Below are 18,044 nucleotides of genomic sequence, written 5' to 3' on the forward strand. Positions count from 1 at the left end.
CAATTACAGGGATTACGCGAAGATAGCAATTTTTTTTAAACTGAGCAATCAGCCAGATAAATTGTAAGTGCATTGTGGACCTGTTCACCTCTGCTCATTCACATTATGCTTGAATCCTCATTAGAATTAGAAACATGTCCCAGGTTTAATTGATTTTAGAACCATACAATGGATGAAAATTATTTCTTTATTAACATTGTTATGGGGAGATACTGATTAAAACTTTAGTTCTTTTCATAGGTATGAAGAAAAATAGAAATCCGATGGGCAGTCGATGTTGTAAAGTTTTATCAAATTAACACCCACCTTTAGAGTCTATGATCACTGAAGGACCACTAAAAGGCATGCGTTAAAGGAAGTGTACAAAAAAATGGGGAAAGGTTTATTAAAAAAAGTAAGAAACAGGTGCTTATAGGAACATTAAAATAAAATGATTGATTTAGGATTCCCGAGGGAAGTTGCAAGGTTTACTTATTTTCAAAGATTAACAGTGTGTGGTTAGCCCTTTACTTTGAAGTGAACTGGAATGCCTGTTGTCAAAGACTCGCCAGTCGTGATTTATGCAGTCACGTTCCACATGGAAGATGTCGTTTAAGGCGCCAACAAGTTCAGTCACATTATAGAAACCCAGTTCCTTTAAGGGAAGGTCCATTCCAAAAATATTCTGAAAGTCAGGAATAAAACATTTCAGATTAAAATATTCACTACATATGTAAATATTAAACCTGCCATCTTTGGTGCTTCTTTCCAACCAACAGCTAATGATATAAATTAATATGAAAATAATCTTTCTCTGCTTATACAATTCTAGAATATTCCCTTAAAAAAAATTAGCAAATGCACATATGCAGGTTCTGTCTTTAGAAAAGTCTTATTGGAATATGACCATTAGTAGATACCTTTATTCCTGGTTCAAACCTATCAAAAATAAATTGTATTCCTCAGAGTGAAGCTATAAGAGGCAGACTTAAGTCTTTTGGGTGCCACTTAAAAACAAAATCGGAAAATACTTTATACAAATTGTATCTGTCATCAACAATGAGTTAAACTCCATTACAAAAATGTTAACGATAGAAAGCATTGATGTAAATAGATCTATATGGCTAAAAGGGCACATTCCAGAAATGGCAGTGGAAAATAGCTCTTCAGATTTGTGAAGAAATTTGATATAACCCTGCAAGTATACTTAAGTCAAGTGTAGAGTCCGTCAGTCTTGGACAAACCACTCTTTCACTTGAATAACATTTTAAAGATTCTGTTAACATGTTTCAACCAAGGAACAGACAAATCCCTTATGATCAATTTATTTGTTTTGTTACATGGATACCTATATGGAGCTACCTTGTATTCCAGGGGAAGCTGGGATGCCAGTAATCCACCAGGTCTTTGTGCTACAGTCTGCAGACGGAAAATATTGATTAAAAGGTTATTCATTTTTTTAATTTTCTTAGGTCAAAACTAAATTAATAAAATAATTTGCAGCTAGGCCTGCTGTTCAATAAGAATGGAATAGCATTCAAACAACATTAACCGAATCAATCTAATGAAAAACTGAAGGAAATATGCACAGTGGAACAAAGTAGATGACTAGGAAATCTTTGATCAGCATCCACTGTAAATCTTTCATTATAATTACTTTTCTGCACCAGAATCTTTTGAAATGCACTACATATTATAGACAAAATTAAGCAAGAGACAAAAATTAACCAATTTATAACTCCAGACTTCATAATTATGAGACACAAAATTATACACATCACTAACAAATCTTGCTAATTTTCCACTGAGCGACTATCATTTTTCGCTGGTCAAATTGTAGCTAGTCTGCGCCATATATCAAACACTATCATTAGTTTCAGGAAATCATCTTTGAAGGCTGGGCACACATTTCCACAATGGTATCTTCCAGAGATTAAGGGAGTAGGCCAATCATTCCACTTTAATTGCATTGCCATTTTCATTGGTTTGTGACTGCTGCATTCAAAGACTGCATCGCATAATATTCTAAGGAGTACTTTGTCACAACTTCTCATCAGAAATTATCCAGTAAGAACAATAAATCCAGTTAATCACTAAACAGAATAGGAAAATAATTCTCAATTTAGCTTGCTGAAATTTAAAAGTTGAACATACTATGAACTCTCTAAATTCTACACCAGTTTTATTACCAGATGACTGATCACATTTAACCTCGACCATTTCCTCTGGGCAATCCACTCCAATATTTGCAGCTGCTGTGCAATAACTTAACTTCCAATTTCTCTCATGTGCATCAACCAGTGTCTTATAACCAAGAAATTTGATACTATGATGAAGAGTATTCACTCTTTAACATTCTTAATTATGTCAATTAATAGTTATTTCTTCTTAAGGGCAAACAAACTCAGCTTTAATATTCTTTCTCTATTCTTCAAATTCCCCGAGCAGCCATTTCAGAAATACACCGATGGTACCTCAAGTGAGACCAATATGGGTTCAATACGCATTCCACACTTTATGTTCCATTCCATCATATTACTGAACCCAGCATTTATTAGTGAAAATTTGAATTATTGGGCTTTTGTTAAAAGTTTAACATGTTCAAGTTTGCCATTTGAAAGAGGTTTTATTTTTGCACAAATCCAAGTCGATAGCCTCTCATGATAGGACAACTATCTCATCCCAGGCATTTTATTATTTATTTATCTGTTTATTTGTTCCGAACAAGTAAAGACATAATGGGAATAAATAACAACAACAAAATCGAAATAGTCAAACAATTGGACATTCCAGGGAATATTTACAAAGCAATGAAAAGCATAAAGCAAAATTTAAATGTCCAACACTTTTTCTTTACAAGCTCGAAAAGGAGTGAGAAGAAGAATAACTTATTTAATCTCACCCCTTCTCCCTAAACCCTTCTTCCATATTTAATAATTTTAATTAATTAATAATATTAATACCCCAGACAATTTTTAGAGATGCATACAGGCATATATATATACATACATACAACTGATATTCCCCTACAAGTAATATGTATGAAGTAACCAAAAAACATAAATAAATAATAAATAAAATAATAAATAAACATTAACCCCTGTTTGTCAACCATCCCCTTCATCCCTGTACCTTGTGAAAAAAAGTTTTTTGTATGTCATTTTGAACTGGTTCATATTTGGACATTGCTTTAGCTCCACATTCAAACTGTTCCACAATCCTACTCCACAGACCGAAATACAAAAAGTTTTTCTGGTCGTGCGGACTCTTTGTACCTTAAAATTAAATATTCTTCTTAAATTATAACCCCCCACTCGCTCATTGAATAATGTTTGTATATTTCCAGGTAAGTTTTTATTTTTGGCCCTAAACATTATCTGTGCTGTTTTATATGCAACCGAATCTTCTAATTTTAATAATTTTGACTGTAAGAATAATGGATTAGTGTGACCCAGATACCTGACATTGTGAATAATACATATTGCTCTTTTATGCAGAATAGTTAATGAATATAGCGAACTTTTATAGTTATTGCCCCAGACTTCTGCACAGTAATTTAAATAGGGTAAGATTAGTGAACAGTAGAGAATGCGGAGTGATTTGTGATCCAGAACCTGCTTAACTTTGTGTAATACAGAAATGCTTTTTGCCAGTTTGAATTGTACATGTTTAATGTGTGATTTCCAGCTGATTCTATCATCCATTATAACCCCAAGAAATTTATTTTCATGAACTCGTTCAATTTCAACCCCATTTATCTTTATATTTGCTTGTGTGATTGTTCTGCAATTACCAAATAACATTATTTTGGTTTTGCTCAAGTTTAATGATATTTTGTTCCTGTCAAACCATGTTTTCAGTTTGCCCATTTCTTTTGTTATTTTGTCCAGTAGTTGTTTTAAATTCTCCCCAGAACAAAAAATATTTGTGTCGTCCGCAAACAAGACCAGCCTCAAGGCATTGGACACATTACAAATGTTGTTTATATACATTATAAATAGTTTTGGACCCAACACTGACCCCTGGGGGACACCACAAGCAATGTCCAAACATGTAGAACTGTAGCTACCCAGCTTCACAAACTGTTGCTTAAATAGCTTTTTATCCAATCCAGTACTAGACCTCTGATGCCATACCTTTCTAATTTTTTTAGTAAAATATCATGATTGATCGTATCAAATGCTTTCTTTATATCAATAAATATCCCAGCTGCATATAGTTTATTGTCAATAGCGTTTATGATATCTTCAATTGATTCTATTATTGCAAGTGATGTTGATCTGTTTGATCTGAATCCATATTGACTTTCAGTGATTAATTTATGCTTTTCTACAAATATGTCTAGTCTTTTGTTGAACATTTTTTCTAGTATTTTGGAGAATTGAGGGAGTAAAGAAACAGGTCTATAGTTTGTGAACTGATGCTTGTTCCCAGTTTTGTATATTGGTATGACTTTTGCTATTTTCATTTTGATTGGAAAAGTACCGGTTTGGAAAGATAAATTACAGATGAATGTTAGAGGTTTGGAAATCCCCTCAATGACCATCTTAACTAACGACATGTCAATGTCGTTGAAATCAGTAGACATTTTGTTTTTATACGTTTTAACAATATCCAACAGTTCTTTTTCATCTACTGCCATAAGGGGTCACAGCTTAAGGATAAGGGGGAAATCCTTTAAAACCGAGATGAGAAGAACTTTTTTCACACAGATAGTGGTGAATCTCTGGAACTCTCTGCCGCAGAGGGTAGTCGAGGCCAGTTCATTGGCTATATTTAAGAGGGAGTTAGATGTGGCCCTTGTGGCTAAGGGGATCAGAGGGTATGGAGAGAAGGCAGGTACGGGATACCGAGTTGGATGATCAGCCATGATCATATTGAATGGGGGTGCAGGCTCGAAGGGCCGAATGGCCTACTCCTGCACCTAATTTCTATGTTTCTATAAGAAACATAGAGCAGGGATTTCTCGCCAATAAATTCTCAGGAGTTTCTCCAGATGTCCCTGGATCAGGAATTTGTTTAGCCAGGTCTGGTCCAACATTTACAAAAAAATTATTAAAGCTATTAGCTACTTCCTCCATATTATAATTTTCATTGTCCTTATCAATAAAATACTTCGGGTAGTTTGTTTTCCCCGGGCCATTTCTGATAATACTATTAAGTATGCTCCATATTCTTTTTATGTTGTTGGTCTTGGTCTGCCTCTCATGCCACTATATCCTTATTTAGGAAGTGATCCAAACTGTGTAAAGTATGCCAGCCGTCATCAACATCCTGTTCAACTTCTTCTTCTTGCGTATGGCGTGCACAGCCTAAAGTTGTAGGTCAGCTTGTTCTATTTGATCTTTTTGTTTGTGCACGTCGGGTTGATTGCATTAGTCGAAACAGGGTGGACCACATAAAAGTTGCAATCTCCCACCTCCCTGTGCAACTGTAACAAAATGTTCCTAATTTTAAGCTCCAACATCTTTGCTATAAAGGCCAAAATGTTGTTTACGTTCTTAAACCCTTGTTAAATATGCCTACTAACATTTTGTGATTCATGCATTTTAACACCTAGATCCCTCTAGTCTTTATTAATTTGTGGTCTTTCTCCATTTAGATAACAGTCCGCCTTTTGAATTTTTCTTACCAAGGTATGTGACCTCACTCTTCTCCAAATAAAAGTCAATTTGCCAGGTGTTACAGTTGAAACTGGGTTGTAACATGCAAATTAAGTGCACCATGTAGTTAAGTCATGCGATTTAGAACATGTGAACAGTTGCAGAATGAGAAGCCTGCAGATGCCATTTTTATTAGTTGGAAAATTAAAAGAGAATTACGGCACAAGTGCTGCCTCCATTCCTTATCTTGAAGATGGGGTGGGAGATTGCAACCTTCACGTGAGCCACCCTGTTTCGACTAATGCAATCACCCCGACGTGCACAAACAAGATCAAGTTGACCTACAACTTTAGGCTGTGCATGCCATACGCAAGAAGAAGATCTTGAAGATAGACTTCAAGGAAACACAAAACATAATATTTGCATGTTATAACCCAGTTTCAATTGTAACAATACAATACCAGGTTTTCATATTATCACTCAATCTGCATGATCTTATAGCATCATAATGCCCTCATCACAACTTGTTCTTCCACTTATGTTCATATCATCAACAGACTTGGCAACCTCACAATTTGTTCTCTCCTCCAACAAGCGAGGACCAAGAAGCAATCCCTAGTTTATTTCACACAGGAAAGTACCGATTTGTTCGAGTTTTGTTTTCAGTGCAATTCCAATTTCCAATCCATGATAACACCACCTTTATTATCTTGGGCTCTTGTAAACCTAACATTAAATTTAACTTTAATGGAAAAAAATGTAATTTTTGAAGAAAGATCTTCATCAAATTTAGAACATTCCACCAAGGAACAATGTGAAGAACTTTTAACGCATAATTTACTCAAGAAACAAGGTGGCATCTTGAAAAATGGAGGAGAGAGATAAGCCGTAAACAAAGTCTCTTTGGTGAAAATTAAATATTTTCAGGAAGAAGAACGTCACTATCTACGTCAAGGAGACAGAACAGATGATACAAGGATAAAATTGAAAGTAACATATCTGGAAGACTTATTTTGCAGAAGTTGTTTTTGGCAACTTTGAAAATAACCTTTCTTCAACATCTTTCCAGTGAGCAATAAATGAAAGCCAATCTATCACACATTCTGTGCGAGGTTTCTGAAGTGATATAACTGCAAATTTTATTTTTACTTTGCCATGTAGGATTTTACATCTTGACTCCATTTTGATACACTTTATATTGTAAAACACAAGTGAATAATCCCTACATGAAAAAAAGCTCAAACCCAACAAAGCTCTCATTAGCCCAGCACCCCCAACAACAGAGTTCAATCTGAGGGAGCCGAGTTTGAAGGAGGTTGAAGAGGTCTTCAAGGCGGCACGCTCAGCCTCTGCTCCAGGTCCTAGTAGCGTACGATACATAGTGTACAAGCACTGCCCAGAGCTCCTTCGACACCTATGGAAGATCTTGAAGGTGGTATGACGAAGGGGGAGAGTTGCTGACCAGTGGAGGTGCGCTGAGGGAGTTTGGATCCCGAAAGAGAAAAACTCAAAGAACATCAATCAATTTCGGTCAATCTCGCTGCTGAGTGTCGAAGGGAAGGTGTTTTTCAGCATTGTCTCCGGAAGATTAACCGAGTTTCTCCTCAAAAACAGCTACATCGACCCCTCAGTGCAGAAGGGTGGGATTCCAGGAGTTCTCGGCTGCTTGGAGTAGTTACGCAGCTCATTAGAGAAGCCCATGAAAACAGAGGCAACAAAATGAAGCCCAGTGAAAAACAACAGATAGGACACAGCTTCCACATTGATCACCTCCTGTCCCAAATGTGACAGATTCTTTTCATAACATTTATGAATATATTATCTATTAGCGTGGCAGTGAGATGTAATTCTGCTAGGTCTAGTGACTTTTTGGATACAAGCTCATGCTATACATTGCATTAATAAACTCTTCTGTCATTTTATGCTTATTTGGATTTAACAGATCAATGTTGAAATCCTCACAGATTAACATAACCTTTTGAATTGTTTTATCAAATAATTCTTCCATCCAATCCTTAAATATTAGATGAATAATCAGCACCACAATGTTTGGAACATTGGCCTGGGTGAGGATGCTAATGCAAGTTCATCCTGCAGGTTAATTTAGAGGATTTTGTAGACATTGACTGACTGTTGGTGCCATCACTCCAGTGCTACCCAGTAGTGACACAATGTCCCATTCCTACTTACAAATTTAATGTTTTTCTTCACTTCTGAATCCATGGTCCCTCCAACCCCTTTGTCTACAAGCACCGTCCTCAAATCTTCGACAAGCTTGAACATAAAAACAGAGGGTAAGAGCATGTCATTTCATATTATAAATTAAACCTCAGAGGTAAAGCTAAAAATAAAATTGTTTTTATTTTCTACTTGCATCGAAGTGACACGAAAACGTCTATTAACATAGAACAGCCCTAGCATAGACACTTCGGCCCACAATGTTTGTGTTGAACATGATGCCAAGACACCTCTCCATTCCCTGCAAATCCATACGTCTATCGAAAAGTCTCTTAAACGTCACTATCACATCTGCCTCAACCAACAATCCCGGCAAAGTTTTCCAGGCACATCATCCTCTGTGTATAGAAAACTTGCCCTGCACTATTCCTTTAAACTCTCTTCCTCTCACTTCACACTGTGCCCTCTAGTATTTGTTTTATCCATCCTGGGAAAAAGGCTTTGACTGTCGACTCTGTCTATGCATCTCATAATTGTATATACTGCTATCAGGTCTCCCTGCAACCTCCAGCATTCTAGAGAACACAATCTCCACAGCTCACCCCCTCCATGACACACTGGTCAACGTGAGGAGCACCTTCAGCGACAGACGGCTTCCACCAAGATGCCGCACAGAACGCCACAGGAGATTCTTTTTCCCTGTGACTATCACACTGTACAACTCCTCCCCCTTCTGTCGTGGGGTAGACCGACTCCTCCCCACACCCAATCTTTGCACATCCCCAATCCTGGACTTTCCACTCTTCGCTTTAATTTCATGTTTCATGTATTTTGTTGTGTTTTATGAATGTTTGCCGACCAATTTGCCTCCTGGGATAAATAAAGTTCTATCATATCATATTGTATTCCAAGTCTAACCTCTCCCCCTAGTGAATACCCCCTTATCCAGGCATCATACTAGTAAATCTCCTTTGCTCCCTGTCCAAAGCCTCCACATCCTTCCTCTAATGGAACGATCAGAACAGCACACAATACTCCAAATGCCGCCTAACCAAAGTACTATAAAATTGCATCATGATTTCCTGATTCTTATACTCAATGTTCCAACCTATGAAAGCAAGCATACCATATGCCTTCTTTACCACTCTATCTACTTATCATGCCACTTTCAGGGAGGTATAGACTTGAACCAAAAGTTCTCTCTATGCATCAATGCTGTTAAGGGTCATGCTGAAGAAGTTCACGTCTTGTACATTCATTTAATATTAAAACACACAGATTCATATTAGTACAAGAACGATGGCTGCCAAGTGAAGTCTCTCTGTTGTCTGCTGCATCCCGTCACCTGACCACAGATCGGCGTTGAATGGTCGGTTCAGATCACGCCAGTTCACCGAGATCTCGAGCTCGACAAACAAAGGTTCGAGACCAAAGTGGCTCGGCCACAAGATGACGCCACCTGACCCCCCCCCCCCAGAACTGGAGTATTGGAAGCGGTTAGTCTGTCGAGTGAGGCGGCCTGATCTTGTGTACTTGTCACCTGCGTTCGGGGTTACGGCTGGTTGAGTTGAGGGCAGGTTTGATCATGATGGCGGATGCCCTCTGCAGCGGGGTTGTGTCACCTGCACTGGTTGGTCAATGTCCAATTATACCGGCTTAAGACGGTACACGGACACAGTCTCTTGTCTGCCACCCACGTCAATGATGAAAGCCGAGGCGTTGTTCTGTAGCACTCTGAAGGGTCCCTCATAAGGCTTTTGCAGTGGTGTAAGGTGGGCAGACGTACTGGCAGTCCTGGCGGTCGGGAGGGACGTACGTAGTTGTGAGACCGTGTCGGGACGTGAGGACTGGAGAATGCGTGCCCACCTTCTCACGTAGGCGTGTCAGCATTGTGGTGGGCAGTTCTCGATTTCCACGGGCCGCTGAGACAGTAAGCGGGGCACCGTACACCAGCTCGGCCGAGGAAGGTGCCAGGTCCTCCTTTGGGGCAGTGTGTATACCTAGCATGACCCACGGTAATTCATCCATCTAGTCTGAGCCCGTGAGCCGTGCCTTGAGGGATGCCTTCATGTGCCGGTGAAAATGTTCAACTAGGCCATTTGCTTGCGGATGGTGGGCCATTGTGTGGTGCAGCTTAGTGCCAAGCAGCTACGCCATTGCTGTCCGCGACTCGGAGGTGAACTGCGCACCTCTGTCGGAAATGTCCACCGGCACCCCAAAGCCGGTGATCCAGTGGGTGGTGAGGGCACGTGCACAGGTCGCAGTGGAGGTATCCGAGAGCAGGACGGCTTCCAACGATGGTGAAGAGGTGGGTGACACCTCTGGATGGGGCAACGGTCCAACAATGTTGACGTGGATGTGGTTGCAGGGCGAAGTTCTGCAGCGGCGCCTTGATGTGGCGCTGAATCTTGGAGGTTTGACAGGGGATGCACGCTCTGGCCCAGTTGCCACTACCGACAGCCGGCCGAGGTGTTTCCCGGATGTGTGCAGGGTGGTCGTCATCGGCAGGCCTCGGAGTCCCACCTATGGTGGTAGAAGCACCACTTGTCCTTGCTGGCGCTGTTCGTAGCCGACCTCACTGCCATTCCTTCCATGGAGGCTGGAGCTGCCCGTATGACCTGCCGAGGCACAGCCGCCACCTGATTGGTGGTGGCTCCACCCTGCTGTCTGGCCTGCCGCAGCACGTCTGCGCAATAATTTTAGGGCCGCCTTATTCACCATTCGCCTGGGGTGTGCTGTAGCACGTTTCGTTCGATTTGACAAAGTAATTCCCTTAATAAACTTCAATTTACTTTATTTATCTAATACTTCCGTGTTTGCTTGACTGGCGTTACAAAGGGCACCCAACGGGTCCTCAGCCATGCCTGCGCAGTTGGGGGAGGGTTGCCTCTGGCGATTTTCAGGTCGCCATTTTTATCTCATACTTTGGTGTGTACTTGACTGTCCACACAACGGAGACCCCACGGGTAAAGTTGTTCTATTTTACAAACGGCTCTACGGGTCGTCTATTCGCATTATAAACTTTAATTTTCTTTCTACCGTCAACGGCACAAGTTTGAAAGCGGCAGTCGGGCCTGCACAATGAGCTCCCACTTGCTGGGCCCGTCAGCCACGCCTGCGCAGTTGGGGGAGGGTTGCCGGGCCCGCCGCCATTTTCAGATCGCCATTTTGACTGGCATCAAAACAGGGATCTCTGGCGTCACAACGGGTCCATGTGTCGTCTAGTACAAAAGCAATGACTGCCAAGTGAAGTCTCTCTGTCGTCTGCTGCACCCCGTCTCCTGACCACACAGATCGGCATTCATTGGTCGGCCCACATCATGCCAGTTCACGCGAGATCTCGAGCTCGACAAACGAAGGTTCGAGACCAAAGTGGTTCGGCCACAAGATGGCGCCACAAAGCCATTAATTGTGTATTTCCCCCTTACATTTGACCTCACATAATCCAAGCATCACCTCACATTTGCTCGGATTAAACTCCACCTACCATTCCTCTGCCCATTTCTGTAGCTGATCCACACCATGGAGCATACCATGAAAACCTTCCTCGCAGTCAGCGACACCAGCAACCTTGGTTTATCTGCAAACTTACAAAACAACCAGTCTACGTTCATACGTGTGTGCGTGTGCATGTGTGTGTGTCACAAACGAACCATGCTGACTGTCCCTAATTAACTATTCTTTTCCAAACGGGAATAGATTAGTTAGTGGTCGACTTACGAGGAGAGGAACATCCCTGCCCCGTCTCCATCAAAGGTGTAAAAGTGCAGTTTACCCAGGAGTACAAGTGCCATGGAGTTTACCTGGACAGTAAACTGGACTGGTCCAGGAACGCTCTGTAAAAAAAAGGGACAGAGCTATCTGTACTTTCTGAGGAGGCTCCGATCTTCAACGTCTGCAGTAAGATGCTGCAGATGTTCTATCAATCGGTGGTGGCCATTGCCACTTTCTATCCTGCCGTGTGCTGGGATAGAGCAGGGCAAAGGCCCCGGAAACTAACAGAATCAACAAGCTCATCAGGGAGGCTGGCTCTGTCCTGTGAGTGGAATTGGATTTGTTGGAGGTGGTCTCAGAAAGGAAGATGTTCCTCAAACTGCAGGGCATCGTCAATAATACATTTCACCCCCACCATGACACACTGGTCTTCTTCTTCTTGCGAATGAAATATAAACCAAAGGAATAGTTAGATCTCAACCCGGGTGTTGAGCACCAGGCCTTGAGCTCCATTTGGTGGGTGGTAGAGCGGGCACCCAGAGATGACATGGTTGGCTGTCTGTTGTTCTGCTCTGCATTCACAGGCTGGGCTCTGGCGGAGCCCCCATCTCCACATGCCGGCATTGAAACGCCCAACTCCAGTACCAAGTCTGTTGAGCTTCACCCATGCTCCTCTGGGGAGGTCAGACCCTGGATTGCTTTTATCTGGTGAAGAGATGTAGCTGTGTAATGGTTGCCTTCCACTCCTATGACCACTTGGTGGCTATCCAGTGTGCTTTTATCTCAGTTGGCTGGATGGATGCTGGGAGCTGTTTTCCATGTGGAGCAAAGGGGTGACGGGACTACAATCGGGGTGGCCTCTGCTCTCTGCTGATAGCCAGATGGAGGTGGTGATCTGGGTCCATGGCACGGCGAGATAATGCCAGAGTTGCTGCTTGCCTTCGGATCCCTGCAGGCGGAATGCCTGCAAGTATAGGGAGCTGCTCGACTGGAGTAGGTTGAAGGCACCCAGTGATGGTTCGTAAGGTGCTGATCAGGCTCGTGTCTACCAGGCTAGTATGGCTACTTCTACTCCATACGGGTACGCAGTACTCAGCTGGGGCATACACAAGAGCTAAGGCAGAGGTGCAAAGAGTTGATGGACTGGCTCCCCAACTTGTTCCTGCCAGGCGTCGGATGAGGCCGCTACGTGCCATGGCCTTGTCACGGAGATCAGCCAGGTCTTGACGAAATGTAAGCGACCTGTCCAGCTTTACGCCGAGGTAAGTGGGTATTGGAAGTCCAAGCGCTTGTTGTTAACGAAGACAGCTCTCTCTCGCTTAGCTTCCTTGTTGTTTTGATGGAATGCTGTTGACACTGTTTTGCCTTCGCTCAGATTCGCTCGCTCGCTGTCGTAGGTATGCTGCCAAAGTCCCCATGTCTTGCCTCAAGGGGCTTTCGATTGTCTTCCATTCTTTGTGTCTCATCAGGATGGCTAGATGGGCCATACCCATATTCTCCATCGATGGTCTCTGGGAGGTCATGGATGTACACGTTGAAAAGCAGCTGAGCCAAGACGGATCCCTGTGGGACGCGATTCTTCAGTCTACGTAGCCTACTCTGCTGTCCATCACTGGTCTTAAGCACAAAGCTGCAGTTGATATCAGCTCCATGATGTAGCATACCATGCGCCTGTCTGGCCGCACCCGAAGTAGCTTTGCAGTTAGTCCCCGGTGCCACACGGTGTCATAGGCAGCTGTCAGATCTATAAGAACAGCTCCTGCCTTCTCATTTGCCTCAAAGCAGTCCTCGATGTCTTGGGTGAGGAGGGTTACCTGGTCCGCAGTAGATCGACCTTGTCGGAAACCAGCCTGCTCGTGGGGTAGTTGAGGGTCTATGATGGGGTTTATACACCCATGGATCAGCATCTCAAGGAGTTTTATGGGATGCAGAGGAGCGAGATGGGCCGGTAGCTTTAAGGATCATCCTTTGGCTTGTTCGGCTTCGGGAGAGCGATGACTGTTACACAACGCCATATCTTTGGTATTTTGCATTTCTCCATGGAGGTGAACAGGTACTGTCGGATCCAGTTGGTAGCAGCGTCTCCAGAATGTAGTAGAAACTCTGGGAATATGCTGTCAGATCCAGGGACCTTTCCTGCTTTCAACATCTTGAGTGCTGTGGCCATTTCCTCGTGGGTGAAAGGTCCATAATCCCCTCTGTCAGTTTTCCACGAGTCGGCCACCTTCGCGGTCAGAGTTTGTGAATCGACCATTCTTGACTAGTTGAGATGCGATCGCGTTTGCAGTCACTGGGCATTTGCCAGGTTTGGATGTAGCTCTGCCGGTCAGGCGGTTGACCGTGTGCCATGCTTTACAGCTCGAGTGGATGAAGTCGATCGATTCAGCCGTCTCAATCCAGCGTTCTTGTCGTTTCTCATCCAAACGTGTGAGCAATGTAGTGGCAGTGATTTCAGAATTCTCTTTGGTGCCAGCAGCAGTATGATCTTCGTATAGCTGTTGACACTCATCATCCCAACATGGAATGTAATGCCTCTGGTAGCTACGGGGGATGGTTTACTTGCCTGCACTGATAAGCATGTAGCAGTAGGCTTGGTAGGAATAGTCCAGGTTGGTACTATCTGGAGGAGTAAGGCCCAAGGCGGCTGCGTTGGTAAGTTGTTGGAACTTGTCCCAGTCGGCCTTGCGGAAGTTGCACCACTTCTCAGGTTTGCTCGATATTGGTGCAACCAGTGGTGTTGTGGTGATCAGTGGTGGTCGGTGTTGTGACCGTGGGAATTTCTACAGAACCCGGCGCGTTGGTGGCTGATGGTTTTTTGTGTTGCTGGCAAAGGCTAGGTCTGGGTTTGTACTGGATGGGCTGAATGGAAGCTGTTTGGCTCCTTTGGATCATACAGAAGCGTGAGGTCATTGGCAGATGCCCAATCTATGAGGCCGTTTCCATCGCTATTACATCTTGAGTAGCCCCATTCGGTGTGGTGGCAGTTGAAATCACCGGTGTATACACAGGGAGGGCTGAACACTGGTATGGATGTTGTAGCCAGACGCACTAGGAAGGCTTGTACACATTGATGATGGTGACGTCCTGGACCTTACTGCAAGCCATTCCAGATCAGAGTCTTCTGCAGACTGCCCTTCTATAGCCCAATCTGTGTCATCCAAAGTGGCCAGACCATATTTACTACTTGGTGTGAAAATAGCTAGTGTGAATTCAGGAATTGTGAGTTTCTCCACTGCTTCGCAGTGTGTCACCTGCAAGAGTATGACAGTCGCATTGTTGGCATATGCTAGCTGCTCAATGATGGATATCTTAGCACTGGTGAGACCTTCGATGTTCAACTGTAGTACCCCAGCATCCTTGCCACCTGCTCTGAAAAGAGCACAAAGCTTGGCTCAGGGCTGCAACACTCAGTCTTTGTCCTATCCTTCGTTTGGTTTTGTGTTATCGGCATCTGTCTCCACGAAGTATTCCACGAGAGAAGACTAACTGGATTAACAGGAGACCACGAGAAGGTTGCCGATCTCTCGACATACTGGTCAACCTGAGGAGCACCTTCAGCAACAGATGGGTCCTACCAAGGAGCAGAACAGTCATGGGGTAGACTGACCAAACATTACAAAGGAAATGGTTATAGATAAAAAAAGGCCTTACGATACATAGCAAAAAAAATAAAAAATCAGCAGAATGCCTGGAGAAACAGACAATGAGACACAGAAGCCTTGACTGTGACAGAGTGGTAGATACTACGAATGGAATCTAAAACCATCAGAGGGGAAAACTATTAAGCAACAGAAAGAAACATTTCAATATCAATAACTAGTATTTACAAACTACCTCAAGCACAATGAAATGTTACAAGCAACATCAAAGTGTGATTGAATGTTGTACAATTTGTTTATTTCTTTAAAAAAAAGTTACTACTCCGCTCCAGTTTTTCTTTGCACCACTTTTGGATTAAAAGATAAGCTATGCAAGCTGCCGACAATGATGGAATGAAGTTTGCAAAAGCTGTTCAGGTCATTCACCCCTGCCTTCCATTTGGTTCTACAATTCTCTGGTTAGCTATGTGAAGAACTATAGCTAAGTGGCACAATATAGTAAAGTTTAACATGCAAAATATTAATAACAAATGCCAAATTGATACAGACCTTTTTCAGATCTCTGTCAAAATACACTGTGTCTGAAGCAGATTCTGACATACTTCCCCAATTCAAAGGTTTATTTGTAGGTGATTTGTTGGGGTTGGGTTGCATGGTTATCGCCTTTGATTGGGTTTGGTTGGCCTGAATGGACTGGTTGAATGATTTACCTACATGAATAAAAGTAATGATTACAAGAAAATCTGCAGAACCAAGCTGCAGTTCTATACCACTCTGTGTGGTCTACACAGTAGTCCATATAACAATAGTTGACATTACTTTGATTCTTTGACTGGCACATGATTTCAACAAGCTGAACTAAGGGAACAGGCTTGTTTCCCATTGGCACTACAATTTATCATGGTAGGTCAGCAAAAGAGCAGCATTAATATCAGAGTTCTATCAATTTACTTTTCAATGGATGAACATTAAGGAGGTGTTTATTAACATTGGGACATTTTAAGTTTGAAAGAGAGCAAAATAAATCAATTCATTAAAAAAAATAAATCAAAATGATACCATTTGCAACTAAAAACTCACCGTGCCCGAGAGGACTTCCTCTGCTTCTGTTTCTCAGCAATAGGAGGGAACCCTGGCGTGTTTGTTGGATCTCAATATCTTCCGAAATTGCTTTAAGAACTTCTTGCAAGGAGTAAAAGCCATACCGTGTGTACTGAAAAGGTCTTCCGTACTTTTTCAAAAATGCCATGTCAAAATCAGACAGCAAGACACCACAGGGAAAGGATGCCACCAGATCTCGAAGTTCACATTTCACTAAAGCAGGTAAAACTGGGATGGTATTGCACCTTCTAGGCAGGGCAGTCTGCTTCCGTTCATATCTAGTCTTTCTCAAGTTACGTTTGGTCTTGGTGGAGACCTTTGCTTTTGCTACCAACTCTTCAATTCCTTTTGTTGTTTCGTCACCAACACCTGGGAAAAATTTGTTTAAAAAAAGCATATTTTCTGTACATATAAGAGACTGAAAACACAAAATCTCACATATTTCAGGTACACATTACCCTTCCACATCATGGCCACTGATCTAATGCCATTATTTACATTTAATTGATAGTACATTTAATTGATAGTACATTTTATTGAACCAAACAAGCAGTACTGAAAACACTTTATTAAGATATATTAAAAATGATCACAGATGTCCAATAGATATGTTATAAAAACTATTTTCAGCCATGTATTGGTCTCCTTAGCTAACGTATAAGCAAATAAGAAGGGTGACATAAACAAAAGCAACCATCCAAACAAGGGCAAGTCCAATCACTTAACACATTTGTTTCCTGTAACAATTAAAAGAAAATCAGTGAATAACTCAAAGGTTTTTAGAAATTCCTCTCCAGTTTTTGACAACACAAGAACCAAGACATTGAATCAGCCTATGCTCTTGAGCAAACGGTAGCCTTAGGTCAGTACAAAACAATCTTACCAAAGTGAGAAGGTTATGGATTAAATTCCACTCCAGAGGTTCAAGCACAAATATCTAATCTGGTACTCTAGCCTTGCAATGAGAAAATGTTGCTGCATTATTTTAAGGGCAAAATAATTACATCAGGCAATTAGCAACACTCGCTCTGCCAACAGGAATATCTTCCAGCCAGAAACAAGGCTCAATATAAAGGACAGCAGCAACAACCTTCCACATCCAGAATTCCACTGCCTCTGCATGCAGTAATGATGGCTGGCATATAGAATAGCATGTTATCTATTAATTGGAAGATAAAATCTGTTGGACCAGTTATTAATTTCAAGTAGCCGACATCCTGTAGCTGGGATATACTCAATTCATTTATTATGAACATTTCAAAATCTGACTTTATCCAAATATATAGATGGTGTGATAAGGCAAAGCCCACAGACGGGATATGTGGATATATATGATTGCCTCCTGAGCAATGAATAATTCAATGATACTTTATTGGCACATGTACCTAGGTACAGAGAAATTATTTGTTTTTTCTTGCATTCAATACATAAAATACACAAAGAGTCACCACCTTTCTGGTGCCGGCAAAGTTACAAGTACTCATTAGAGTCTTGTTGGTCCTTCTTTGTTGTAGGCATCCCACACCCCCTCCACCAAGTCACCAATAAGCAATGCCCATGCAGTTCCTTGCATGCAAATTTCTAGGAAATAATCAAGAACATGGCAAACGTCTTCCCAGATGAAATGAAAAATGACTAGAGCGTGGGAGCAGCACGGATTAAAATGCTATTCTAAACTTTTGTTCAGAAATTGAAGTTAGCAAGTAGCTGCATTGCAAACAACTGAGTGGAAAGAAATATAACATAGAAAGATAATAGTATAGGCCAGGAACGGGCCGAGGCCCTTCGGCCCACAACGTCTGTGCTGATGCCAAGTCATGATGCCAAGACCAACTCTTATATGCCTGCACATGATCTATATCTCTCCATT

The 18,044-nt window shown here is 42.0% G+C and overlaps 2 protein-coding genes across 2 annotated transcripts in view; both read right to left on the reverse strand.

Moving 5' to 3' along the window:
• Positions 1 to 18,044, reverse strand: part of LOC129707058 (small ubiquitin-related modifier 3-like) — a 261,239-nt gene that overhangs the window by 157,766 nt on the left and 85,429 nt on the right. The gene's annotated exons all lie outside the window — the stretch shown is intronic.
• tdrd5 (tudor domain containing 5) overlaps positions 1 to 18,044 on the reverse strand; it is a 53,225-nt gene that overhangs the window by 28,911 nt on the left and 6,270 nt on the right. The window contains exons 4-8 of the mRNA XM_055651819.1: positions 16,154 to 16,543; positions 15,623 to 15,783; positions 7,773 to 7,856; positions 1,342 to 1,398; positions 511 to 664 (exon numbers count right to left, since the gene is read on the reverse strand). Of these exons, the coding sequence (XP_055507794.1) occupies positions 511 to 664; positions 1,342 to 1,398; positions 7,773 to 7,856; positions 15,623 to 15,783; positions 16,154 to 16,543 (846 nt within the window). The remainder of the gene's footprint in view (positions 1 to 510; positions 665 to 1,341; positions 1,399 to 7,772; positions 7,857 to 15,622; positions 15,784 to 16,153; positions 16,544 to 18,044) is intronic.

The sequence above is a fragment of the Leucoraja erinacea genome, chromosome 20, assembly GCF_028641065.1.
Source record: "Leucoraja erinacea ecotype New England chromosome 20, Leri_hhj_1, whole genome shotgun sequence".
Taxonomy (NCBI): domain Eukaryota; kingdom Metazoa; phylum Chordata; class Chondrichthyes; order Rajiformes; family Rajidae; genus Leucoraja; species Leucoraja erinaceus.